The sequence below is a fragment of the Nelusetta ayraudi genome, unplaced genomic scaffold, assembly GCF_046127955.1.
Source record: "Nelusetta ayraudi isolate G7.1 ecotype Tasmania unplaced genomic scaffold, CSIRO-AGI_Nayr_v1 ptg000011l, whole genome shotgun sequence".
Taxonomy (NCBI): domain Eukaryota; kingdom Metazoa; phylum Chordata; class Actinopteri; order Tetraodontiformes; family Monacanthidae; genus Nelusetta; species Nelusetta ayraudi.
In genome coordinates, this window is record NW_027466061.1 from 22,876,112 (window position 1) to 22,903,138 (window position 27,027).

The following is a 27,027-nucleotide window of genomic DNA, read 5'->3' on the forward strand; positions in this document are numbered from 1 at the left end:
TCACGTGATTTGTTGTCCTTTACGTAAAACGTCTTTAATGTTTGTGGCGTTATTAAAAACAAAAAACAAAAAACTGTTTGAACTTTGAATTCAGTTACCGTCAGTGCCAGTACCTCTTCTGGATCCATGTCTCTTTTTTTGTTTTTGTTTTTTATTCAGTAAGTCCCAATAATATGCTGCTGCTACTGCTGCTGATCAAGCGCAACTTTTAATTTAAACGAAAAAAAAAAGAAAAAAAAAGAAAAGAAAAAAAGAAATCGTCGCTTCCTCCAGAAGTCAACTAAACAAAAAAGTGCACAAACCGTTCTTTCAACGATTTGATATGTCGCGAGAGAGCTGACTTGTCATTGGCTGCCGTACATGTCAAACAAACAAAGGTGGGCGGGGCCAGTTGAGTCACTCGGGAGAGAAAGAGCGGAGCTGTCAAACGCCAACAATCGTCTGAAATATTATCCGGGCGGTACAAGAAACACCGTCCGCTGCTCTTTTGTGGAATTCAATAACGAAAGGAACCGGAATGTTCAGAGAGGAGCTTTTGGACTGCGATATTTTCGTCAACGAAAAAACTTCTTCTCCTCCTTTTTGTGTGTGTGCAAGTGTCGGCCTCCGTGCTGGGCGCCAGGAGTTTTGTTGACAAACTAGCCAGCTAGCGGTGCTGTGGTGGTGGTGCTGCTGCTGCTGCTGTTGCTGCTGCTGCTGTTGCTGCGGTGGGCTCGGAGCTCCGCTCGCTGCGCTGCCAACTTCACTCTGAGCTGGTTCCGCGTCTCCTGTTTTTGTTCGTCGGGTTCCAACTTTCCATGATAAAAGATTCCGGCAAAAAAAAAAGAGAAAAACCGTCTAAAATGAAATCAGGTACGTCAGTTAACTCCACTCAAAGCTAAGTGCTGAGTTTTGCTTTGGTTTACTTTCACATGGTTTTCTACTCAACATCTAATAATGAAGCGTAAACTGAACTATTCACCCGCTGTTGATCTTTTTCATTAATACCTCTCTGCTCTTTCTGATGACCTGTTAGAGGCTGTTATTATTATTATTATTATTATTTTTTTTTACAACAACACTGACTCATTAGCTGTGCATGTTATCAGATAATGATCCCCACCACCCCGCCCCCCACTGCACTATGGACTTACTTTAAAGTGTAAACCGTTTAAGAATGGCAGGTATGCAGCGCCTCGTGTATCGGGGGCAGTTTAGCGCATTTGATTGTGGATGCATTCAGCTTTTGTTGATATACGACCTTGCTCAAATTCTAGACCCCCTCTTTTATTGTCAAATTCTCTGAACGTCTGTGTGTGCCTCGCGGGGCTGGGTTTAGCAAAATTACACAGACGACATATTTCAAAACCAACCCTACTAGCAAAATAATAACATCAGTTGTATTTTGTGTAAATCACTTTGCAACACAAGTATGCACTCAGAGCCATTATACGCTCTTTTATTTATTTATTTATTTATTTATTTAAACAAATAATTGTCTCCCACACATTCCCACACACCCACTTAGTGCTCTGCGTCCGTCAGAGACACTCTTAAGCCTTGCTGCACTCTATAATTATGACATCACTTTGGTTTTGATTTATGGCTGTCATGTTGCGTTAGTTTCCCTAATCCATCTGGGCACTGCAATGCAAGAGTGCTCAGGTATCCCAACTAGCTGTAACACACGAGCCTTGCTGCCTGTCCCATCTGTTTCGCAGAAGCTGACGGCCACAAAAAAAGAAGAAGAAGAAAACCCTCCCTTTTCTATGCATAGCCTTCTGCCTTTTGCTGTGGTGTTTTAAATGCCCCGCTCCTTTGATTTGTAGCCAACGGGGAGTAGTTGGGGAAACAAATATAGCCCTGAACTATGGTTGGCTTGCCTTCTAATCTTCTTCATCGGGAGCTTTTTGGACTTGCACATTTCCTTCAGGGTTGTAATGTGTACTGCTCCGAGGTAAGAGCTCAGGGTTGATGTAGCTGGTTCTTCCTGTTTCTTTGTCGATGGAATTAACGTAAAATCACGCACAGCGCGAGTGGGCGTAAATTCCTCTCCTCTGTGTTGGTCGGGGCTGTTGCCCCCACTCATTTGCATCATCTGCGTGACTAAGATTCTAGTGAGTGTAGGAAGCCTGTGTTTATAGTCCATTTGACCACCGGTGTGGGTGTGTGGAAGAGCTCTCTCCTGATGTTGCTCACTGCTTTGCCAAAGGTCAAAGGTGAATTTGTATCTACTGTACATTGCCTACCAAGGTAGATAGAACAACTGTGTTTGAAATGTCTCTGCTTGTGCTGCTGAACAGAGACGAGTGAAACGTGACCATGAAAGAAAAAGGGCCAGGCACCTTTGAACCGTGCAAAAAAAAAAAAGAAAAAAAGACCCGGTGTCATTGTGAAGAGAAAATGTGGAGGACCAGAAGCCTTTTAAGGACGTGGCTGAGACACAGAATGATGTCAAGTTGTTAAGTAGGTCTACAGCCTGTGTGTGTGTGATGTAATGCTAGCAGATCAGGCCGAGGCAGAGTTTTCTTTTGAGACGTCTTGGCCTTCAAGCGGCATTTTCAGTCCTTCTTGAGCGTATTATGCTGTAGGTCAGTTGGTACAAACCATTTAAATTGACATCCACGTTCTGTCTAAGTCACTGCAGCCATTGCAAGCAGGGGCAACTATTTAAGGAGACAACAGCAGACTTTTTAATATTAAAAGCGATCATGTGAGCTTTTACTTTTTACCGAGTTGATTGTTGTATTTATAGCTAATGTGTATGCCTTTGTCCAGTAACATTTTATCAAGGAGTCTGCTAGAGTTTAGAGAGAAAAAGTGAAAACTTCTTTTATACTGTATTTGTTGTTATTTTGGGTTAATCAAACAAAGGATCATTAATCTTTACAACAATTTAAATTGAAACTTTTTATGAAGGTCTTTCATTATTATTAAGATTTCTACAAGAAAATATAATCTGTACCCTCAATAAAATAAATTGGGTGGATGGTAGTTTTATCTTTGTAGATCCACTGTGTGATTTTTGAACACTAGGAAAGAAAGCCACATTGTTTACATGACCTTTTATACACAGACTTCTTTTCCTGTCAGCCTTTGTACCCTGCTGATTTTGTTTTGGAATGGCAGAAAGGTTCAGGACCTAAGCTATTCTTTGGCTAATCTCCCATAATTAGACAATCGGGCCCCATTACAGCCATTACATTGGGGCCCGTTGAGCAATAACTGGCTTGTCCCGTCCATCCAAAGGCAGTTCACAGCTGTAGCTGTCATCAGATAGCCAAGTTTTTCAATGGAGAGTTGCTGTTTTGTCTCTGCCAGCTAACTATGAAGAATGATTAAGAATGACAGAAATGACTCGGATGTATTTTCTCTCCTTAACTTTTCAGGTCTACGTGGACTCAATGTGTGGCCGTCGGACGTGAGAGGCTGTTGATGCTGTCCGTTTCTCTGGAAAGAGCTGGACGGTGAAACCAACAGGGGTGATGCCTCAAGAACAGCTCCACACTAGAGTCTGCACGGGCGACGGGTCTCTCTCATGGACACAAACTGGAGCCGTGAAAGCGTCCAAGACAGTCTAGTCATCTTGTCATGTGGGTGCGCTCCAGGAAGAGGCCCGCATCAACCTCACCGTCGTTCACACCATGGAGCGCAACAAACGCAACTCCATCGCCAGCTTTCCCATGCGGCCAGAGCGCGCTAACGAGGACCGAGACGGTACTGCAGGGTTTGGACTGGGCGAGATGGGCCTGAGCGCCCCTTCACAGGTCAGTGGCGACATGCGTCTCCCTCGTCCGGGGCGTGTGCATTACAGCATAGAGCAGTCACGCTGCGTTGCCACTGGGTATGTGGTCTCCAGTGGGACAAATCCATTATTCTGTCTTCAAAATCAAAAGTCCATTTGCATGCTCACTATTTGGGGTTTAATCACAGTCGTGGGCAAACTATGGCCGGGGGCCTTATGTGGCCCTTTGAGCTTTTTAATGGCCCACCTCTGGTCTGCAACTGTGTTAGTCCACCTTTCAAAAGAAAATCCCATGGCACACCACCAACCAAAAATATTATAAAATGACACTTTTTAGCCTAACAATGATGGCAGTATAGTTTCTCAATCTATTTATCCTCACTGAGTGTGAAACCTGGGCCTGTTTAGATGCGCACAATGCTGGTATCCTGGGAGGAAAAGAGGCTGACATTCATTTAAAGCACAGTCACTCCACAATGTAATGGCTTTTTTTTATAGACCAATTAAGTGAAATTGGACTATTTTTCACCGCACCCCTCACATGATCTCACGGTACCACTAGTGTGTCACGGGACAGCGAATCATAAACCAGTGCCATTGTGATGAAAAACAACTGATTTCATTGTACTTTCAAACATATTAATAATTGTTTCATGGCGCTACGCGGTCTTTGCTGAACCTGACACGAGGTTTGAGTCGTTACCTTTTTGTCCGCTCAACACCCCCATTGTGTCCTGCTCATGTTGTTTTCTCCAGGTGGGGAGGGTGTGGCCGTCGTCCTACAGAGCCCTGATCAGTGCCTTCTCCTGCCTCACGCGCCTCGATGACTTTACCTGCGAGTGGATCGGCTCGGGATTCTTTTCCGATGTCTTCAAGGTTGGTAGACACCACAATGTTTGGTTGGTAGACACAGAATTAGATTTTGATTTAAAAAAAGAAACAGAAAAAAAGGAAAACAGGACAGTTGTTCATGACGACACGTGAATGGAATGCTAATGTGATACAACTGAGTACGTTTAAATCATTTTCCATTCCATCTGGTTTTGCCAAAATGATTCACTCATTTCGTTGAGGCTGATCTTGTGGGATTGTCGCTCACAACTGTTTCCCAGGCAGCCTCAGTCAGGTTGGACTGCACTGCCTGTTCATTTGATTGCTTTCCTTCCTTCTTGGCACTGGAAGAATTGAAGAACATCTGACTTTTGTGACTAGAAGCTTTGCTTTAAACTTTAAACCTTATATTAGTGCTTCAATATATACTTTGTACGGTGTATGTATGTATTCCTCCATACATTTCAATGAATGTTGAGCACCTCATTTTTGACCAAGGAGAAATATACAATACAATTCAATCCAGTTGCATATTGGCTGGAAAAAAACAAAGTGACTCTAATCGACTTGTGCAGCTTCATTTTGGCCAATGGCATTAGCGACATTTATGACAACTGTGTGTCTGGCAACGTCATGTGAGCTCATGCCTGTAGACGCTGCAGTCGTTCACTGCAGCGAGAAACTTTTCCTCCTTCGGTCGATGCGGTGATTTGAGCGCGGCGCTCTTGCTAGCCATGAGCGCGGCTGACCCGGCTGTAAACCCTCCTCGGGCCTCTGAAAGTAGGAACTGACTGACGCCTGACCTCCCTTCTACTTTATTCCCACTTCATTCCCACTGTGCCTTTATTGTGCCTGCAGTCCAAGCCCCTGTTGGCGGCGTCGTTTATCACCTGGTTACTGTATCGCCTGTTGGTCGTCCAGCTGGTTTGTGTTGGTGCCTGAGGTCGTGTTCGGTGCCATTCACGGTGTTTTCGTTTGAACACGGTGTGTTCACTAGCCATTACCTGGTGAGTCTGTCTGCTGCGGACTTGAAAAACACAGAGGGGCGCTCTGTAATTATGGCGTTCATGTTTTTATAACTATTAATTGACATTCTTGATGTCAAACGCTGCAATTAATTTAACCCAGTTGATGGAAGACTTTATCGTCAGACAGAATGGTACTCAAACGTAGCCAAGCTCATGTTGTGTCTATTAAGTTGTGCACATAATTGATGATGACACTATTTGAAGCTGTGTGTGCAGGCTGCAGCTGTATTGTGTGTGTGTGTGACATGTAGGTCAGTGGCTCAGTGAAGGCACCATTGAGGTCAATGGAAGGATCATGAATTTGTTACCGGTCTCTTAGATTAGACCGATTCATACTCGCTACATTTATTGTTGAGCGAACATTCATTGATTTTTGTCCAATCAGTGCGAGGAAGCCTTGTATTAACATACCTCAGCCTATTGGCGCGAATAAGTACTTTATTTTTAAAAGATATAATGATGTAACCATGGCTCCTTGTGTACACGCATACATGTTTTTTTTTTTTTTTTTTTTTTTAAACAGATTTTTGTGTCAGTAAAAACAGAATTTTGGAGAATTCAGGTTTAAGATTTTCAGAAAACTCTTTTTGCTTCATTGCTCATTTTTAATTTTGTGTGAGGCTGTGTGGCCTATGTGACCTTCTAAATAAGAGCAAATAAATGACTTAACTGAAATGGTGAATAAAGAGTTATTACTTTTAGCCATTCTACCTAGATGTCAAGTTAAAAGTACGTCTGCTCTTCCACTCTGAGGATGACATGATGATTTTCTTCATATAATGCAGCAGTTTTTTATATTCTAAAGTAACTCAAAGGAACTGTTGGCTCATGGCTCATCGATTGATAACTGTAATCTATTCTAAGTCACCACTTCTTGGTTTTGTTGTCGATCTGAAATCACCTGAAAGCCTGCAAATACAGTTTAATGTGGACGAGATCATTTTAAAAATACTGTTTTTTTTTTTTTGTTTTTGCTGAAAGGCTGAAAAAGGTACCATTCAATATCTTGGGACTATGGCACTTTAAAACTTGAGGAGTTTTGGATTCTTTGACCGCATGAGTCAGTTTTCACCAAAGTCCATCGGTTGACACTGTACTACATTTGAAAGACTTTCAGACAATAAATGTTATAAAATGCATTTCCCCCTCAACTTAGTCAACAGTTGGCACATCAGAGCCTGAGACATAGTGTGCCTTCAGGTAAAGGCCACTTTCTCATGTACCCTGCTTCTCTCCTGAGTAATGGAAATGTCTTTTCATACTTTTTATCTGTGGGTGGAAGGAATGCATAGGTAAGCAGTGGGAGGGCGAGTAAATTGAGCAGAATGATGAAAGGCTTTTGGTTGAGGAGATACGGACAGGAACAAAAAGAAGGTGGGCTAATGGTGATGGAGGGCGAAGCTTAGAGGAGGAGGAGGTGGAGGAAAAAGAGAGGGAGGAGGAGGGGGAGGAACCAGTGAGCTTCAGGGTGGCAGGGTGGAAAAGCTTCAGTCAGTGTTTCTCAACTGGTGGAGTCTCAGGACCCACATTTTTTTCCTCATCACGAATTCGCGACTCAAAATTATTCCACAAATATATTCTGTTTTTTTTTAAAAAGGGGAAACTGCCCATGAAGCCGCGACCCAATCAAAAACAGCTCTGCGAAAGTGGGTCGCGACCCACCAGTTGAGAAACACTGGTTAAAGTGATGGTGGGCAAGCAGTGGTGATGGCTGATTCAGTTTGTCCCAAACGTTGCCCTTGATGAAGTGGCAGTCAGGTCCGAGTTACAGAAAAAGGTGGTCAAGAGATTCACAGAAGCGGCTGGGTTTGATTACTGGGCAGAGACGAGGATTAGGGGCTGCGCTTTACTGGAGGCCACAGACAGGAGCAGAAAGAAGGGGGATCGGGGATCGGGGCTGGGCTGCAGGATGGGGGGAGGGAGGAAGGATGGAGAGCGAGGAATGGGGGTGGGGGGAAGATGGCTGGTCGTGGGGGAGGAGGCCATCTGTCGCTGCTGCCGTCCTGTGGAGAGGAACTGGCCCTCTTCCCTTTGAACTCCATCACAGCCGTTTCTGCCGCGCTGTTCTCCGAGAGGGGCCGCAGAGAGAGGTGCGCACTGACATCTCCTGTCAGTAGGGCTGTGGCGAGACACTCGGCTCACGAGACGATGCGCCACGTTGGCTTCACAAGATAGAGACGCCTTTCAAGTCAAGTGAAATGACAAAATATATGACTGGACAAAGCTTTTATTGAACAGACTAACAAAACATTGCAGTTTTGAAATGTTTTAGAACTTGCATTCATACCTTCCATGCATGAGCTGTTGAACAGCATTCCACAAACAGAAAAAGCATAGTTCAAACAATATTTGCGCAACTGTAACAGTAAAAAGTTCAAACAGAGACTGACATTTCTTTTTTTTTTTTTGTAAGTATGAGAACCAGACAGCATTGCTGCATTTTGCATCTTTAATGCTTCTTCTTCTTCTTCTTCTTCTTCTTCTTCTTCTTCTTCTTCTTGGCCTACAATATGTGACTCCCATTTTCTGCTTAAGGTCAGAACTATCCCTTTAATTTCTGTTATCATTTATATTATTATTACTATTATATTAATTTGATTGATGTTCTGGTGAACCCTGTACGCAGTTCTGTAAGATTTATTTCCAAACTGTGGAGTCACTGGCGAACAAGTCTGTATGTTAGGCATTGAACATGGTGAATTTTGTTTATTTTTATTTATTTTTAATTTATTTAATTTTTTTCTCTGTCTTCCCTTTTTTTTATAATAATAATAATAATAATAGTACATTTTATTTAAAAGTGCCTTTCAAAACTCTCAAGGACACTGTACAAACAGAGGCAATAAAACAACAGAGAAAAAAAACACATAAAAGCAGATACAATTAATGATAAAGAAAAAAAAAGCACACATAATTAATGATACAGAAAAATAAAATAATTAAATAACCCGAGAAACCAGGCAGTTAAAGCGAGTGGGCTATCTTGAACAGATGAGTTTTGAGTCTGGATTTGAAAATAGGTAGAGAGTCGCTGTTGCGGATGTCTGGTGGGAGTGAGTTCCAGAGTCGGGGGGGCAGAGCCGCTCTGCCCCCCCATGGTGCTAAGATGGTGGGGTGGAACCGAGAGGTGGAGGGAAGAGGAGGACCTAAGGCAGCGAGAGGGAGTGGCAATACGGAGGAGGTCAGACAGGTGGTGGTGGGGGGAGGGGCTAGGTTATGGATGGCCATGAACGTATATAGCAGGAGTTTGAACTGTATTCTGAATTTGACCGGGAGCCAGTGAAGCTGTTGTAGAACAGGGGTGATATGTTGAGAGGAGGGGGTTCTGGTGATGATGCATGCTGCAGAGTTCTGGACCAATTGTAATTTATGGAGGGATTTGAGAGGGGCACCAAAGAGGAGTGAGTTACAGTAGTCAATGCGGGACGTGACAAGGCTGGGAGGGGGATTCCATGGAGCTGTCGATGGTGAGAGAGAAACTTGAGTTTTGGAGAGGGCGGATTTGGTACCGACGAGGAGGAGTACTGTTTTATCACTGTTGAGTTTGAGGAAGTTATCGGTGGACCAGGATTTGATTTCAGAGAGGCAGTTGGGTAGGGAGGATGGTGGAAGGGCGGCGTCGGGTTTACTGGACAGGTAGAGCTGGGTGTCATCCGCGTAGCAATGAAAATGGATGCCAAGTTTACGGAAGATGTTGCCGAGTGGGAGAAGCTGAATGATAAACAGGAGGGGCCCCAGGACGGAGCCCTGGGGTACACCGGACTTAACAGTAACAGGGGATGGCTGCGAGGTGAACCATTTCAGTTGGATGAAATGGGTGTGGTCAGTGAGGTACGAGTGGAACCAAAGAAGGGGGGTCTGAGTGATGCCTGTGGGGGAGGGTCAATTGAGGAGGATGGGGTGAGAGACCGTATCAAAGGCTGCACTCAGACCGAGGAGGATGAGGATGGAGACGAAACCAGAGTCAGCTGCCATAAGGAGGTCGTTTGTGATCTTTATGAAGGCTGTTTCCGTGCTATGGCGTGGACGTAAACCTGACTGCAACGGTTCGTAGAGAGAGTTCTTGGTGAGCTGGGAGTGAAGTTGGGAGGCAGTGGTTTTTTCTAGAATTTTGGCGATGAACGGGAGGTGAGAGATGGGACGGAGGTTATTGAAATCATTAGGGTCTGAACCAGGCCTCTTCAGTAGAGGAGTGATGTAACTGTGATATGGAAATAAAGGAATATATATATATTAGCTCATCATACGGGAAGTGTCCATAAAGAGTATCACACCTAGATACGTTTGATTCAGCCAAAGAGTTGCGAGGGGCAGCATGCGTGCGATCAAAGCCATCTGTTTCTCTTTTGTGGAAGATGCTTCCAAAGGACTTCCTGTACTTTCCTCCCAGCCACTTGCTCTGGTCTTGCTCATGTTTGAATGGGCAGTAGTCGCTGAAGGATGTTACTCTGAGCTGAGCTTTTGCAAACCGCTGGATTCAAGCCAGCTGCACCGTGGTCTAAACACGTCTCTGCTGACAGGATATGGCTCAGCATGAGCAGGTAGATAGAAGTGAGCAGCGTCTTTGTTCCGTATTTGCAGGCGGGTTTCCTGTTGGCTTCGATACAATAGTAGATTTAAAAGTTGCTTTTATATTTCTTTTGAAAACAAAGTGATCGTGCAACTGGGGATGCACTGAACTACATTTGTTGGGCTTTTGTTCCCACAACATGAGGACATTTTTTGAAAGAAATTGTAGCATGTGCCGCTGCTTGTTGTTCAAGTCACCATCATAGGTGTTGTTGCAGTAGTGGCAGTAGTTAGTGACTGCCAGTCATGCTTTTATTAATATGTTTTATTTTAAACCTGGCTATGTAATGCTAATGCTAAAACGCTAATGCTGGATAATTGTGTGTCTATGTATACAGTATATGTATACACACACATATATGTGTGTGTGTGTGCATGCTGGGATTGGCTCCAGCCGACCGTGGCGAGATGGATGGTGATGCCTCTGCTTTCACACAGTCGGATGGAACAATCAAATCGCAATGCACAACAATATTGCAAAATTGATTTTCCACCTCTGCAATGTCTGCTCTGTTTCAGTCGGTCAGTCTGACCTCATTTCACTTCTCATTCAGTTTATAAATAAAAAAGAATTTTACTCGTCTGGTGGTTGCGGCCGTCATAACACATGCTGTTTATTTTTGTCTATACTTACTGTTGAGTTGAACGGCAACATCTTTTGACTGTTTTTTCAGGTCCACCACCGGGCTTCAGACCAAGTGATGGCTCTGAAGATGAACAAGCTGAGCAGCAATCGAGCCAACATGCTGAGAGAAGTGCAGCTCATGAACCGACTCCACCATCCCTGCATACTGAGGTCTGTGAGTGGAAGAAGCCCCAGTGCCTTCTGTGTAATGGGTGGTGCCTTCAGCTGTTCACAGGGACACTTGAGCATGTGTGAGCAGGAGAACTTGCTCGTTTGCTGTAAATACTAAAATACTCTTTCATATATGTATTAACATATTCATTATTTGTAACGATAGCAATGTTGCTGATTCAAAAGCCCTGTGAGTGATGCATACATCATAAGCATCTCTGCAAAGATAATAATGCTTCCCAATGGGCTTATTCACTGCTAAAAGAAAAGTTGTTGTTGTTTCTAAGAGACTTAATTCTCATTATTTCAGCACATGCACATCATTTCCTTCAATGTGGACCACTTTTAACCTTTTGACGATATATTTACTAGTACTCTATTATTACCCATCTGTTTCTCTCACTATCTATGCTGAGGGGTCTGTGGCTTTGACCCGTTTCCCTGGCGGATATGAAACTGTGTCAAACACAGAGCCTATTAACAATAGATTTTCTAAGCTGCCAGCTCCTGTTAGAGGAGGAGCAGCAGCAGCAGCAGCAGCAGCAGCAGCAGCAGCAGCAGCAGCAGCAGCCTTCAGGCTAGAAAGCAAGGAGAAACACTTTTTCCTTTCTTCTCTTTTGGCTATTAAGCATGAAAGTGTACGTACATGTGATGTTCAGCGCTTGGCTTTGTTTTAGTGATACGTTGCTTTCTGCTCACCTGCTTTGGCTCTGAGGTGAGAGTGATGGCCGATTGGCAGTACAGCCACAGCATGTCTAATCCCAGGAGGAAGATAATATGTTGAACCCCGAGCCAGTGGGGCATACAGCAGTACACTCCCAGGCCACTTTGTAGGATACACCGGTTCAGCTGGGCGTTACCACAAGTAACTCGTCAGTCGATCACCTGGTAGACTCGCTGACGTTGAAAGCAAGAGTCAAAATGAGTAAGGAAGTGGATGTAAGTGACTTTGACTGGAACATGGAGCTTTGTGGACTCTTTCACAACCTGCTGCTGATCTACTGGGACATTTTTACCACATCTTAACCATCTCCATGGTTTACGGAGAAGGCGGGTTCCAGAAAGAGAAAATATCCAATGAGGCGCAGTCGTTTATGTTTAAATTAATAATGTAATAATGTGTCTTTGACTGCAGAGACTTTTTTTTTCTCTGTGGCTTGAAGAGGTTTCACCCTTTTTGCCGGAAGACCTTCAGTTCTTGAAAACATCCTCAGTCCACAGTGACCTGGACAACTTCGAAACCTCCACGTTCATAATTTACTGACTTTTTTTCACCTCATCACCTTCAGCAAATGGCATTGAGTGCATTCTGTGATAAACTTAGATAGTAATGCAAATGCAAGGTTACAAACACTTTCTTTGTAATCCTCATCCTGGTATGAGCTTGGAAGGGTCTGTGATTTGTGTGCACGCATGTGTTTAAATGTGTTTAATTAACATGCACATAAATCCATAGGAGTCTGCATGCTTGTGCTTGCACACACATACACAGTGTTTTTTTCCCCCCACAATGCCATCTTTGTTGAACACGCCTGGTGGACTGCGCGAGTGTGTCTGCGTTAACAAGCTCACACTGAAGGGGTCATTGTTCGCTACAATCCGACATGGACCCACAAAGTTGACCTTTTTCAATGCCCTTAGAATTATGAGGCCTTCAAGCACTGCCTGTGAGCCCAGTCTCTTCATGTGTCTCTTTGCTCACACACTGCAGTTCAGTGGGTGCCTTGGTAGAGTGTTTCTAAACCCAATGCCGTTTTAGAATTAGGACTCGAGCCATTTTAATAAAAAGTAAAATTAGGGTTTTTTTGACAAATAAATGTGAAATGTGGCTATTTTGTCCGTGGACAATCAGTGTTGGAGATTCATATTATAATACTGAAAAGTTTGGCTGACCTGCTTTTATCTTAAGAAACAACAACAACAACTAGTAATTTACATTTGAAGAAGAAGAAGAAGACCCACAGTGGGGAGATTTAAATCAATTGCAATTGGTTGAACATCTTGTGTCAACCTCAGTACCGTCAAACATTAGTCTGGATTCACTCAATAACAAGCAAAATGATGCCCATATTGGTGTGAGAACATGAACATATGAAAACTTAATTCTGCTTCACTCTGTGCACTGAACAGGTTCAAGGGCGTGTGTGTCCACGAGGGTCAGCTTCATGCTCTGACGGAGGTAGGAACACACACACACACACACACACACACACACACACACACACACACACACACACACACACACACACACCTACCTTACACCCTGACCTTGGGACTACTGTGTCTGTGTGCCAGGATTGTGTGTTTGTCTATTTGACACTAAGTGTCTGAAATGCTTGTACATGCGTCTTCTGAGTCCTCCAGGTGAACATGGTGTCACACACACACACACACACACACACACACACACACACACACACACACACACACACACACACACACGCACACACCACACAGCAGGCTTTGACTTTCAAGAGCACAAGACGAGTGCATCTTCTCTCTCTTCCCTCCAGGGTTGTGTGTTCGTGAGTGGCATACGCAGGACTAAAGGTTAAAAAGGTTCAAGTCGCAGTAACGGCCCCATATTGAAGCTTGTGGAAGCGTGTGTTTCTCCGACATTTGCTAGTCAGGGAAAATGCTTAATTAGCGGTTCACATGCTACAAAGTTCCAAAGGGAAAGGTTACCAAAGGTCGTGTTGAGTTCTCATAATTCAAAACAGTGACGACTAGTATTACAGAGGGTGAAAATAAACAGGCACTTGATACACATATAAATATATATATATAAAGGGACCTTCATGGAATGTGATGCTAATGGCTAATGTTGCTATGGAACACAGCCACATTCTGCCAACACTGGCCATGGTTGAGGATGTGAAGAATCCTACAGTCCAAACTAAATTGTTTGGACTACTAATAATATCAATAGTGTGCTTTATTTTGAAGTACTTAACACAGTTTGTGCATGCAGTGATCTCACCAGAATATGATGCATTGAGCATAGGCGTATGTTATTTTTTTTTGTATATTAGTTTTATAAGTTATTTTAAGTAAGAAAAACACATCATGTGTGATTTTCTTTTGCTTAGCAGTGTAAACAGCATAATGGTGTGTTGGTATGCATCAGTATGCTCTATAGGAGTACATGCATTCGTAATGCACATACACATGTACATTTAACGAAAACAAAAATAAGTCAGCAGCTTTTTGCTGCGCGACCACCAAGCCCTCTGGACGAAATGCATTCAGTGGGAAAAACAAAATACAGTGCATTCAAATAGGGACACAACACGCAATTCTTCCCCATTCAAACAAAGAATACGCTATTGGAGGGCTCACACAGACACACACATGGACGTGATTAGACTGTTTGTTTGACTGCACAGTGAATGTTCCTGTTGTTGTCTTCACAAAGACAAACACACCAGCCTCGAGCATTTGAGCAACGCACACCGCTCATCTCAAAGTATTACATTTGTACCACATACCCCACACACACACACACACACACACACACACACACACACACACAGAAAGAAACATGCCTGACAGCTATATGAAAACACATGTGGTGGGTCTTGCAGTGCTGCAGGGTAAACACTGGTGTTATGTCAGGACCCTGCTAACAGACTGGCGCTGTTTTGTTACCTGAGCTCCACCATGAGGCCCAACACACAGGAAGCAAAGAATTAAGTTACTCTGTGGCCCCGCGCGACTCCAGGAATCACCTACCCCCCCCCCCCTCCCCCCCTCCCCCACCACCACCACCATGCCAGACACATGCAGGATCACAAACAACATCATCTGAAGAAAGGTGTTTGGTGAAGCAGACTGCAACAGAAATGGATTTAAATAATTCCAAAACTGAGAACAGAAAACGGAAAGAAGAACTCACTATAATGAAACGGGCATTCACATTTACGCATCTTTATCCTTTCCTTCTTCTTGACATTCTCATGCATAGCTGCAGTTTTGTTTGGTTGATGCAAGGTGATGCTGCAAACGTGCATAAATTCTAGATTTCCAAAGCGTATTGACTATTGCAGAAGGGTTGACTGGACCTGTTCTTGCCATCTTGACGACGTTTCGCCTCATCCCAAAGGTCTCTTCAGTCCTCAACTGTTACAGACGTATTGACTGTTGCACTCGAGTACGAGTAACCCGACGCTTGACAACACACACATTTTTTGCAAGCACATTCTCTTGTGTTCCAGAAGATGAGCTAACCACAGATTGGATATGATGCTGAAAACAGATATTAGACAATAATAGACACATGTCTGCCTAAATATCCCTCTGTCCAAATGTATTTTTTCATTGCTCAGTTTCTTGCTCGTGGGACCGACGCGGAGGGTCACCTTTTTTTTCTTAGCCTTTTCTCTACCATATCTCTACATCACTTTCTCTGGCAGTCAACATTCAGAACCTCTGATTGCTGGCTTTATGGAAACCACATGGGCTTAAAGAGGGTGTTCTGCTTTGACAACTGCAACTTTTTTTGAATGTCACAAGGTGCTGGGGTGCTGTTGAAACGGGTTCATTACACCGGATTCAAAGATCCCTTTGAGCTTGAAATGCAGAATGAATGGGCTGTTTGCAAAAATTCCCCGGCTCTGTCTCTGCAGAATCTAATTTTTTTATGCACCTTATCGGAAACTCTTCTGCAATCATAAGCTGGCCCTCTCGGTTAGTCATGACCCACGGCAGGATTATACTGCGGTTCCGGGAACAGTGTTTCCTTTGTGTGAGCCCTTCATGGGTTTTTAACCTGAAACGCAGACAGTCACAATCAGCCTTATGTTCTTTAGTTCGTTCTGACTCGAACAGGAAGCACAATCACCGTGCGGCACATGTAGTGGGACAAACCGTACATGTTCAAGGAACTGTTGTGCCGCATGTTAGAAAAGAGCCAAAATTGGATCGTGCAAATTCCACGGAAAACATCGTACCTGTGGAGGAGAGCTGAAAAGAATGTTATTTCAATTATTCCTAACGAGCAAAGCAGGTGCACCCTTCTCCGAAGCCACATTTTCAGATCACCCAGAATGGGAAGGATAATCAGCAAGAGAGAATATAGTGGTGTCTGTGGTGATCTTAAATGCGATCATAGAGGAAGGAAGCTGGATTAGTCTGGGCTCCGTCCGTCTCCAGAGGAGTTTCTCCCGTCTCGTCTCAGGCAGACAGCAGATGTTGAACCGCCACTAATATAAATACTTTAATCCTTTTCTAAAGGTTTGGCTGCACCAGGGCCACACAAACAAATGGAATTAATTTTGTTGTTAATGAGACAAACTTTGGAAAAGTCTTGTAGTTTTTATACTTTGGGTGTTTTAAGGGACCTCGTCCTGCTGAAACATGCGGTTCTGAACTGGATGGAATAGAATGTGTGCACTGAAATAAACAGCACTTGGAGACTTAAAACTGATTCTTAGCACAAAAAGGTAGATTTCTACCACTGTAGTTTAAGCATATAACTGAAACCTACCACCTCAAGGGTTGGTTGAAACTGCATTTGTCTCACTTTATTTCTGGCAGCAGCTTCTCAGGGGTCAGGAATACAAAAAATAAAATGCAAACTGGAAAATTCATTCTCTTTGCGATGCCTTGGACTTTGAACATAAGATAGAGTTAAAGCGCTTATTGTTGTGGAGGCGTCACAGAAGATGGATTGGAGACGAGATCTGATCAGATCCAGATAGTGTGACTTGGGAAGTGAACCTCTGTCATGCAAAGTCATGCAATGCTTTGCAGAATAATGACCCTTTCTTTCAGGTGAGGTAATTTTGAAAGTTGTTGATGTTTTTTTGTTTTGTTTGGATCGTTGTCGTCATACGAGACAGACATTTGGTTTGTTAAAGGGTGAATGTGTTGCAATGAAAAGGATCCATCCACATGAGCAGTTATAGGAAATTCAGATTTATTTATTTATTTATTTATATTTCTTAAGTTAAACAAGTTAAGTTAAACACAAGAAACCTATAATAGCATGTGTTCATACTCACAAGCACAAGCTCATTTACACAATGAGTGGACCTCCTTTCTTCCAGCATGTATCCAGCAGTCCACTGTGTGGATCTGCATAGGGGCATCATAGCTTGTGTGTGTGTGTGTGTGTGTGTGTGTGTGTGTGTGTGTGTGTGTGTGTGTGTGTGTGTGTGTGTGTGACATCAGATAACACACAGGTTAGCATGATGCTTGTTAGCAGTCAGCTTTAACGCCATTAAATGCTAGTAGCTCTGACTCACTGAGGTAATGATGCCTTCCCAGCAGCCCTTGTTCTGTCCTGATTCCCCCCTCCCTAGTCTTTCCAATAATGGCAGCTAAAGCAGACCATCCCCTGATCCCCAGCGCAGCTCCGCCGTCTCATGAAGCGCCGTCGTTCGTGATGTGTGACACGGGATTAGTGCGTCTGCGTGTTTGCATGTCAGGCAGCAAGGTCAAGACAAGTCCTGTTGGATCAAAGTTGACGCAGCGAAAGACCCCCTTAACCCCCTCCTGTCTCCCCCCCGGCTGCCCGCTGCTCCGACTCTGGTGCTCCAGTTTGTGCATGTATGAAGGAAGCAGTTCAGTCAGCCAGCGAAATAAGATAGCCGTCCTGCCAACTCCCACCGCAACCCCAAACTGTTGGACGAGCCGTCTGGAACCCAAACATTGCACCACACAGAGTCAACTAGGAGAGGTGTTCTCTCTGTGCTGTCTGGCCATGTTGCATCAATGTATTGCTTATGGGACCTGTCCATTAATCCAAAACTATTCTTTGTGAATTTTTTTTTTTTTAAGTTTATCTTCTATACAAGACAAATGTGTGTATTTTCAGGATTTTGTTTTGTCAGTTTGTTGGTTAAATTTCTATCATCCGTCCACCATCCATTCCCCATCCCTCCAAAAAAAGACAACACAAAACAATCAATTATGCCCATTAATTAATTTCCTGAGGGAGTTTAGATGCGCTTTGACTAGTATCTAACATTTTCTCTTCCTCTTGGTCCAGTACATCAATGGTGGGAACCTGGAGCAGCTTCTGGAGAGCAACAAACACCTGAGTTGGCCCACGAGAGTGAAGCTGTCCTGCGAGATCGCCAGCGGGGTGGCCTACCTGCACTCCAAAGGCATCTTCCATCGGGACCTCACCTCCAAGGTGAACTACAAACTCCTCTTGGATTTGCTGCAAGGAGAAGCCACAGTGCACAGCAACAGTGTTGCTTGTTATTGTTCAAATGCTTTTATGAATGAATGAATGAATGAATGAATGCTTTATTTTTGTTTAGAATGTACAATGATGAAATCTTGTGCAATCAACTGACAAAAAAAACAACAAATCTGCATGATCTATACTCTCACAACAAAACATGTTAAATGTTACAGTGTTGATGCATGAATATAGTAATATGAAACATTCTTTGTCTATTTGGCGTTATATTTACTGAAGTCTATTTTAATCACCTGGGGAGCTGAAATACAAAACTAAACTTGGTGTTTTGTATTGATGCTTTTCTATAAACTATATATACTATGTAAAATATACTTAGAAAACTCAGACTTTTGACACTTAATAAACTTTTTTTTAATTTTTTATTCCAAGTCACACTTGTGTCCCTTCCTCTGTGTAATCCACAGAGTCACAGTCAGCAAGAGAATGTAAACTTTAATTCACCGGCTGTCTGCACCTGTGGCTGTTTACCTGTCCAAGAATCCAACCAGAGAAATTAAAGGGACAGTTTGCCTAAAAATTCTCAGAAACTCTGGATTCATGCTCCAGTGGCATTTTCCAATTTGACTTGATTTGCATCTTTGAATGGCAAATAAACAGCCGGGATTCACAGAATGCTCAATTGTCAATGCCAAGTCAGTGGAAACTTTCAGCTTTCTTGCGTAGGAATATCGTACACATTTTGTCAGCAGCACACGCATTTCTCTGCTTCGTAATTATGCAACTGCTGCTGTACAAAAATGTGATTTTGGTCTGCTGTTAGTCTATTCAGCCCTGAAAGTTTGCTGTTAAACAGGGTGAGTAGTACACTAGCAGCAGAGGCTGAAGGTCTGCCAGGAAATGGAGCTTTTTTCAGTTTCTTGTGGGTTTAAAGTCACAGCTTCCTCTGCTACGCGTGATAACTGAGAATTTAAGTCCTTTCTCCCCCCTGTCACAGAACTGCCTCATCAAATGTGATGACAATGGATACTCAGCAGTGGTGGCAGACTTTGGCCTGGCAGAAAAGATCCCTACCAATGCGTAAGTCGCGTTTGCTCATCAGACCTACTGTGTTTAACACAGAAAACCCAGTTTAAAGCTGGTGGCGCTCCTCTCTCTGATCTGCAATCAGCAGCTTAATGTGTGATGTGTGTCCTAGTCCAGTAACAACCTGGCGATCCAGCAGTGTGATAGAAGCCTCACATTTCCAAACGTGATTAATGTAACTGCCCTCTGGTGGCCAAATTCAATTTGTGAAAAGCCTTTTTTTTAGGTGGGAGGTAAACTTTAATTGTGTGACTCAAGGCCAGTTAACAGTGAGCATGACGTGTGTGTGTGTGTGTGTGTGTGTGTGTGTGTGTGTGTGTGTGTGTGTGTGTGTGTGTGTGTGTGTGTGTGTGTGTGTGTGTGTGTGTGTGTTATTAACATATCTTTCAAGTGCGGATATCAGCAACAGGATGTAAAGTTCACATTCTTAGCTCATGGGTTTTGATAATAGGATCATGCAGTCAGTTCAGGATGCCCAACGCCTGTGTAGCAGTGCATTGTGCGTGGTGCACACGTACCCCTATGCATGATTCTGGGAGTTAATAATTGATAATAAAGACGTGGCTGATAATGAATGGAATGTTGCCATACCCTCTGAACTTCAACAAAGGCGCGCCCACAGTATATTTACAATACATTGATTCCATATAACAAAGATTACATTAACGCTAACATTCGTGTTTGGGTTCACTGAGCTAGATCGGCATGGAAATGTTTGCTGGCTGCTTGGCTGCACGTCAGGACCTATGGTCAGCACTGCCAGCACAGTCAGCTGTGGGACGTCTCTCCCACTGTACAGTGTGTGTGTGTGTGTGTGTGTGTGTGTGTGTGTGTGTGTGTGTGTGTGTGTGTGTGTGTGTGTGTGTGTGTGTGTGTGTGTGTGTGTGTGTGTGTGTGTGTGTGTGTGTTGTTGTTGTTGTTGTTGTTGTTGTTGGCACATTTTAAAAATGAATTGCGCTGTTCTAAAATAAATAAAGGGGCCTGCAGCCACATATGAAAAGCGTGCGCAACATATAGCAGACCAAAATAAATAATAGAAATAGAGGAATTAATTGTTTGCTAGAAGGTGGTTATTCATTGTGCTCTTTGACTCTTTGGTGGTCAATATTCTGAGGCTACTAAAACCTTTCTGGCGCCAAAATGATGTCTTCACCTCAACTAATCAGGCCCTGTCAGAGCTGCTTTCAGCCGATTATTAAATACTGGGTGTGTGTCCTGTCCTGTCCTGTGCAGCGCTGAGCGCGAGAAGCTCTCGGTGGTGGGCTCGCCTTACTGGATGGCTCCCGAGGTGCTGAGAGACGAGGTCTACAATGAGAAGGTAACACCGCTGGCGTCGACCTTCTGTGAGAGCTTGAAGCTGTTGCCTCAACAAGACTTGTGTCAATTAAGCTTGAACCTGTTGTCTTGTTATTGTTGAAATGCACAGGTTAATTCAGAATAAATACATTTTCTACTTCAAAGGATCGGTGCAGAGATTATTTTACCCACATTCTGCCTGTTGCAGTGGCTCAAATGCTTCCGTTCATCTGTCCGCAGGCGGATGTGTTCTCCTACGGTATAATCCTGTGTGAGATCATCGCCAGGATCCAGGCTGATCCTGATTTCCTTCCCCGCACAGAGGTGACTGCTCGCCTCCATCCACTGCAGCCACTGCAGCCACTGCCTTCGCTCCTCAAACCCGCTACACTTGAAAAATGAGTTTGATTGCTGATATACAGCAACCAGGCCAACTGTGATAAAAGAGCCAGAACGGTTATTTATGAATGTGGATGTTCTCTGACCCCAGAACCATCTAGTGTAATTATGTAACTGTCTTTATTCCATGATACGTACGCTCAGTAAATTCTCCTCTGAACGCTGTTGTAGTGTCTGTTATGTGAAGAGGAAGAGCTCATAAAGTCATTGATTCATCATAGAAAGTCAGGATCCAAGATCCAAAGCCAACTTGGTCTCTGCCATGGTTCCACATGACGGACACAGACAAACTCTCCTGTCTGTGCCTCGTCCTTCCTTCATTCAGCCCTGTTTTAAGTCTCACTCATGTCCGTCTCTCCCTGCCCACCAGAACTTCGGCCTCGACTACCACACCTTCCAGCACATGGTGGGAGACTGTCCGTCGGACTTCCTCCAGCTAGCTTTCAACTGCTGCAACGTGAGTCCCTTGCACCCCTCAGCCGAAACATTATGACCCCCCACCCCCGAGAAACCAGTAACCTGTCGCTGCAGGTCTCTGGAGACGGGACCGCACCAAGTGGCTCATCTCTCCTTGGTCAATTTTAATTTGTTAAGTAGCTCTTGTGTTCTGCAGACAAAAAAAAATTTAATCTGATTATCTAGATAATCTCACTGTGCTCACTTTTTCAGGAGGTTGGGGGTTGGGGGGGTGCAGATTGTTTAGATCTGTTCCCTCAAAAGCTGCGCGGCCACACGGTGCACGATGCAAACATCCCTTTGTTGTCACTGTACGATAAGGAGGAAGACTTGTTGGTTACCTTGTAACTGTTGGACTTTGGTTTTACAGTTTGTCCAATGCAATGTCAAACGCTGAGCTCAGTACAGAAATCTGGAGCCCCCTGCTGATTGATCCTCTATTAGCTCGGTTCATCCTTTTTCATCCGCGTCTCGTTCTTATTATCCTCGTCTCTCCTGCAACCTCGCCGGGATGTAGTTTGTTCCTGTACTGAGTGACAGGCAGACTATTGAGGGTAATAATGATAATGATAATAATGATAATAATACATCTGGCTCAACATACAGGCATTTTGTGTCCGTGCAATAATTGTTATAGGTGATTGAGAAGTGCTTTTGCATTCATCCAACCTCTGAGAAGGAATTCCTTGCTGTGTGTAGCCAGTAAGGAGTGTAAAATACTCTTGCCGCCTCCTCACTGCCATAAAACCTATAAAATTCACCCATGTTCCCTTTTATAATCCACTCATCACAATTACAGTTGAAATGCTCGTGGGAGAGTTGTGCAACTTCTGTGTGTTTCTGCCACAAAGTTCACGTGCCCTTGACTCAACCTTGTGCTTCCCTCTTGTCCCGGCCAGATGGACCCCAAGCTGCGCCCGTCCTTCCCAGACATTGTGAAGTACCTGGAGGAGGTCCTGGTGCGCCTTAAGGTGGAGGAGATGCAGCACGAGGGCGTGTCCATCAGCGGGGACAACGACAAGAAGACCACGGCCAACGGGAACAGCAAAGGTGTGATGTCGTGACGGTGCCTTTCAGCTTCACTGCCTGTTAAACATTCATTTTCTTTCATGCCTGCATTTCTCACAAAGGGGAACAAAACAAATTGGTTCACCCGGTTCCGTCCGGGTCCTCATTCAAATTTGCAAACTTACTCTGCCCTCCCAACACTCGGCACTTCCCGTGCCCTCGGTTACAACAATGCCACATGCACTCGCTGCCTTGTGTGAATGTGACGGAATGTTGAAGGTTTCCGTTAGTCTGCCTCAGCAAAGCTACACATGCTACACATGTAGCTTAGCATCACCAGTGTGAATGTGGTGTGAATGAATAGCGGGTTCAATGTAAATCGCTTTAAGGGCCTAGAAAAGCGCTGAATAAATCCAATCTGTAATGATGATGATGATGATGATAGTAATACTAATAATGATACTGATAATGATAATAATGATAATAATGATAATGATAATAATAACAACAGTATTATCTGATCATTATCTGAACAGTAACAAATGTACTATCAACAGCCAGCACTGTTGTCCAGAAAGTCCAAACCAAATCCCACATTTTAAACATATATCCAGTATGCATCATAAAAGACCAAATGTCTTTCTAAACTAAGCTTTTTGAGAGTGATTTGAGTGTTTTCATAAACTAATGAGTGTTTTTCATCTAACTGGTTCCCTTAGAGAAGTGAACTTGTGAACTTGATGTAGATATATTGACTCAAGGGCTTTTAGTTCACGATATGATAGGAGTGATGCAATCTAATCGTGATACTATCACATCATGGCTCCACACTGTTGCAGCGCTTGACTGTAGTGCCACCTTGTGGTTGCTGTGTGGCTTAGCTTTAAAAGTCTTGCGCAGGAGTCGGCAACCTTCACTATCAAAAGAGCCGTCTTGCCCCATCTGCCATCAAATAACATTCACTAGACTCAAGTGTGTAATATTTGGCTTGATTTATGAGTTTTATGTTGGTAATATGCTGCCCATAAGTACATTAGTGTATACTCGCAGTAAAATAAATGTAATTTGGTACATATATATGTATATATATATATTTATATATATATATATACATATATATAGAGAGACAGCCTGGTGTGGACAATCCAGGTGGCCTGACAGCAAGTTAGGTTTTTAGGGTCAGCCTAATCAGTCATTAAGTTCCCTTAATGCCTCCCAATGGAGTCATTAAGGGAACTTAAGTGAGAGATGCTGAAATCTAAAATGTAACTATTTGATGTTGCTGTTTCTGCCTCAAAATCTCCAAATATTACACACGTAACTTTTGAAGTGTATCAGTTGCCTCCAAAATACCCCAAATGCATTATGAAGCTCACATTTTTCTTCTTTAATGTTAAACAAAACATGTGTTTCCCTTTGCTCAAGTTGACAAGACTCAAGGCTTCAAGCGTCTCAACCCGCTTGGCTTCCAGGATGACAAGATCCCCCCAAAGTCGCCTCGGCCGCGGCGTAACATCTGGCTCAGCCGCAGCCAGTCGGACATCTTCTCCTGCAAGAGAGGGAGCAGGGTCAACGTGCAGGACCCTTACTACAACCCCCCCAGCACGCAGCGCAGCCCCAAAGGGCGCAAGATCAACCCGTTCAGCGCCCGACAGGACCTGTGCGGCGGCAAGGTCAAGTTTTACGACGTCCCCAGCAAGTCTGTGTTCTCGCTGGTCTTTGACCTGCGCTCGCCCCCCGGCAGCGTCTTCAGCAGCCCGGGGACGGGCTGCGGACCCCCGCTGGAGGCCTCCTACTACTGGCAGCAGCTGCCAGGCAGACAGTGTCACTCCCTGCCCGTTTCTCCCCAGCTGCCTCGCTCGGAGGCCTTCCATGTTGCTGGTGCTGGTGCTGGTGCTGGTGCTGGTGCTGGTGCACTGGCAGCCACTGGCAGCTCCAACAACAACAGCAGCTCTGTGACCTCCACCCAGAACTCCACCGCGCTGTCAGGTGAGCTTTGGGAAAAAGAAACGAGTGTCCTATTAAAGTTTTCAGCAGTTCAGGAAACAAGACCAAATCTGCCTTTCACAAAACTCCCCTATTTGTAAATGAAATCCCTTAGTTTAGTTAAAGCGTGATGATGTAAATTTATCTACTCAGAAATTAAAGTTTAAACGTAAACCGGCGCCACCCAGAATTGCAATTGCATTTCCTGTTACTTACACCATTTGGCAAGATGGTTGTAACTTAGATAAGATAACTTAACAAGGCTTTATGAATTGAATAACATCTCTATGTTAGTACACAGTCAGCCAATAGAATGTATGCACACATCAGGAAAAGAAACATTTGCATAAATTATCTGTTTCACTACTTCTATACATATATGTACTTGTATACTTGTAAAGGCCAATGGTAACTTTTTTTTTAAGTTTTACTCTCCCTGACATGTGTATACATTGTTTTGTATTTACATGGATACATTTTGGCTTTATATATATATATATATATATATATATGTACATACATATTATATGTATATATTTTTTCCCATGACAGCTAGCAGTGTTGGAGCCCAGGTGGGAAACGACGTCCAGCAGAGGGCAGCGCTGAGCAGCTGGGGGAAGAAGTACATGGTGGATGAGATCCCGCCGTTCTGCGGCCACAGAGGAGCTGAGCAGGACGGAGAGGTGGACGGCAGGACTGAATGCAACCACCACCGCCACCATGATGATGCTGACGATGTGTTTGGGGAGAGCTGGTCTCCGATGGTCCCCAGCAGTGACAGGGACGTGGCCGAGGCCATGGACTGCTCCAGCATCCTGGAGGGCGAGGAGGAGGACGGCCACAAGGGGGCGGATACTTGCAGCATGTGACACACACGTGTAGGTCATTTCACACAGGATGGAGACGCGCGTTGTAGGTACATGGCACGGACGGGAGGAAAATCTTTATTGGAAGAAAAGAAGAGGAGAAAAGCACTTGACGTTTTATTTTTGAAGAGAATGTATCACAAGTGGAGAGGTGGCTCCACCTGCAGGAGACATTGTTATTACCACCAGGGTGCGACAGGGCATGAGGCACACAAACATGAACACGACGAACACTCACCTTTGAGATTCCTACTTTTAAAATTGTGTTGATATTTAATATTGTAAGAGGATGTACATTTCTTTTTCCTTTGAAAGGTTTTCGTATTCTAGGCATCTGTCCGTTAATGGTCCTTAGCGTCGTCCGTGTACAACATTGTTGTGATGATATTTTAGTCCTTTCTCTTGTCGTTGTTTTAAAACATCAATGTTTCTTATAAATGGTCAAAGTCTCCCGTATTTTTCTAATGCAAAATAGCCTGCTGACATTCAGATAAAGAGAACAGACAATTAACAGAGTGCCTAAATAACAGTTGAACTGATGGGATGTTCAGTCTGATAAAATGTGGCAGTGATGCCAAAGCCAGAAGTAAAAGCAATATTTCTCTCTCCTCACAGAGACTCTGCCTTGCTAGTTTAAACAGTTTGAGCATCCCAGTGTTTTCTCTTGCTTTGCCGTCTGTGTGTAACAGAGCAGCAGGTTTGGTTGCCACTTAATGACCTGTTATTTCAAACAGACAGCAGACAACAGTATTTGTAACGTTGGTAATGTATGGTTATCGTCATACAACTTAAAAGTGGGAAAAAAAAAAATTAAATTCCAGTATCAGAACTTTTCTTTAATATAATTGATTTGAGCTACGCATTGAATTCAAAGTTGGGTGTCAAACGCATTTGGGTTCAAAATTGCGACAAGGAAATTGTCGTACGTTTTACCGCCTGCAGACTGCATGTCACACCGTGGTGAGGTTTTGTCTCGTCTTAGGCCTGACACTGCAGTGTCAGAATTCGTGCTTATAATTTACCCCTTTTTCTGACGCTGCATAATTAGCCGCCAAATTAACGTGAGTTGTTGTTTAATCATAATGTAAGTACAATCCCACAAAGCTGCATCGCCCCATGTTCACTCCCAATCCTTGTGCCTTGAAAACCATTCAAATCTGAAATTTAGACTCTAAATTTACATGTGGCTGTCAAGTGAACATTCGTGATTATTTGTTGCCATCTGAATCCAAGTAGACTGGACCTCTCGCCATGTTGGCAGATCCTGTTTCCTGTCAAGTCAGACCTACATCATATCTAAAACTGTCTGGACGCCCCCTTGTGGCTGCTGTTGACTTTTGCTTCAAATGGACTCAATCTCTTTTTGTTGTTGTTGTTGTTCCAACTTTTGTCCGTTGATACTGTTGAGATTTGCTAGTATGCTACAGGGTGGGACCTGTTTCAGCTTAAAACCTGTTGCTGAAAACCAACTGTGTAGACCCTATGTCTCGAATGTGTCTGGCACTTCACTGTGACGCTCCAGTTCCATCCTCCCGTTCTCAGTGTGAATGCTGAGACGGGAACTGAACTCACTTCCCACATGGTGAAACACAGCGATGGCCTCCAAGCTTCTCAGTACTGCTTTCCTATGCAACCATTGTCACGTTCACGGCAGCCTTTTGCAGCGTAAAGGAGTTGATATTTATATTAAAAAATGTTTTACTGTCTTACGTTTGTATGTTTGTGGAAAGATTCTTGTATTACCTCCCCGGGTGAATACAGATGCTGATTGGATAACAAAACTTAGCAGGTGTTTCTGCTTGTGTTTGAAAGCTGCATGTACCTGTACACTT

At 43.8% G+C, this 27,027-nt stretch overlaps 1 protein-coding gene across 3 annotated transcripts; it reads left to right on the top strand.

Moving 5' to 3' along the window:
* Positions 1-134: 134 nt before the first annotated feature.
* On the top strand, positions 135-26,912 carry LOC142884144 (dual specificity testis-specific protein kinase 2-like). 3 transcript variants are annotated; one of them, XM_076019652.1, is made up of 14 exons: positions 135-158; positions 3,369-3,746; positions 4,481-4,600; positions 10,827-10,948; positions 13,079-13,127; positions 17,940-18,086; positions 19,096-19,178; positions 20,418-20,502; positions 20,721-20,804; positions 21,250-21,336; positions 22,235-22,385; positions 23,769-24,332; positions 24,882-26,144; positions 26,192-26,912. In XM_076019652.1, exons 2-13 carry the CDS (start codon positions 3,624-3,626, stop codon positions 25,196-25,198), a joined length of 1,932 nt encoding a protein of 643 aa, XP_075875767.1. In that variant the 5' UTR covers positions 135-158; positions 3,369-3,623; the 3' UTR covers positions 25,199-26,144; positions 26,192-26,912. The 3 variants fall into 3 exon arrangements, with proteins under 3 accessions (XP_075875767.1, XP_075875765.1, XP_075875766.1); XM_076019650.1 differs by lacking the exon at positions 135-158 and adding an exon at positions 334-852; XM_076019651.1 differs by lacking the exon at positions 135-158 and adding an exon at positions 2,300-2,445.
* The last annotated feature ends 115 nt before the right edge of the window (positions 26,913-27,027 follow it).

What these genes read in the sequence shown, in the direction of transcription:
- LOC142884144 (XM_076019652.1), top strand. Translation starts at nt 3,624, where the DNA reads ATGGAGCGCAACAAACGCAACTCCATCGCCAGCTTTCCCATGCGGCCA. An exon ending in AGCTTCATGCTCTGACGGAG is followed by an intron (nt 13,128 to 17,939) that starts GTAGGAACACAC and finishes CTCTTGGTCCAG; the next exon opens with TACATCAATGGTGGGAACCT. An exon ending in ATCGGGACCTCACCTCCAAG is followed by an intron (nt 18,087 to 19,095) that starts GTGAACTACAAA and finishes CCCCTGTCACAG; the next exon opens with AACTGCCTCATCAAATGTGA.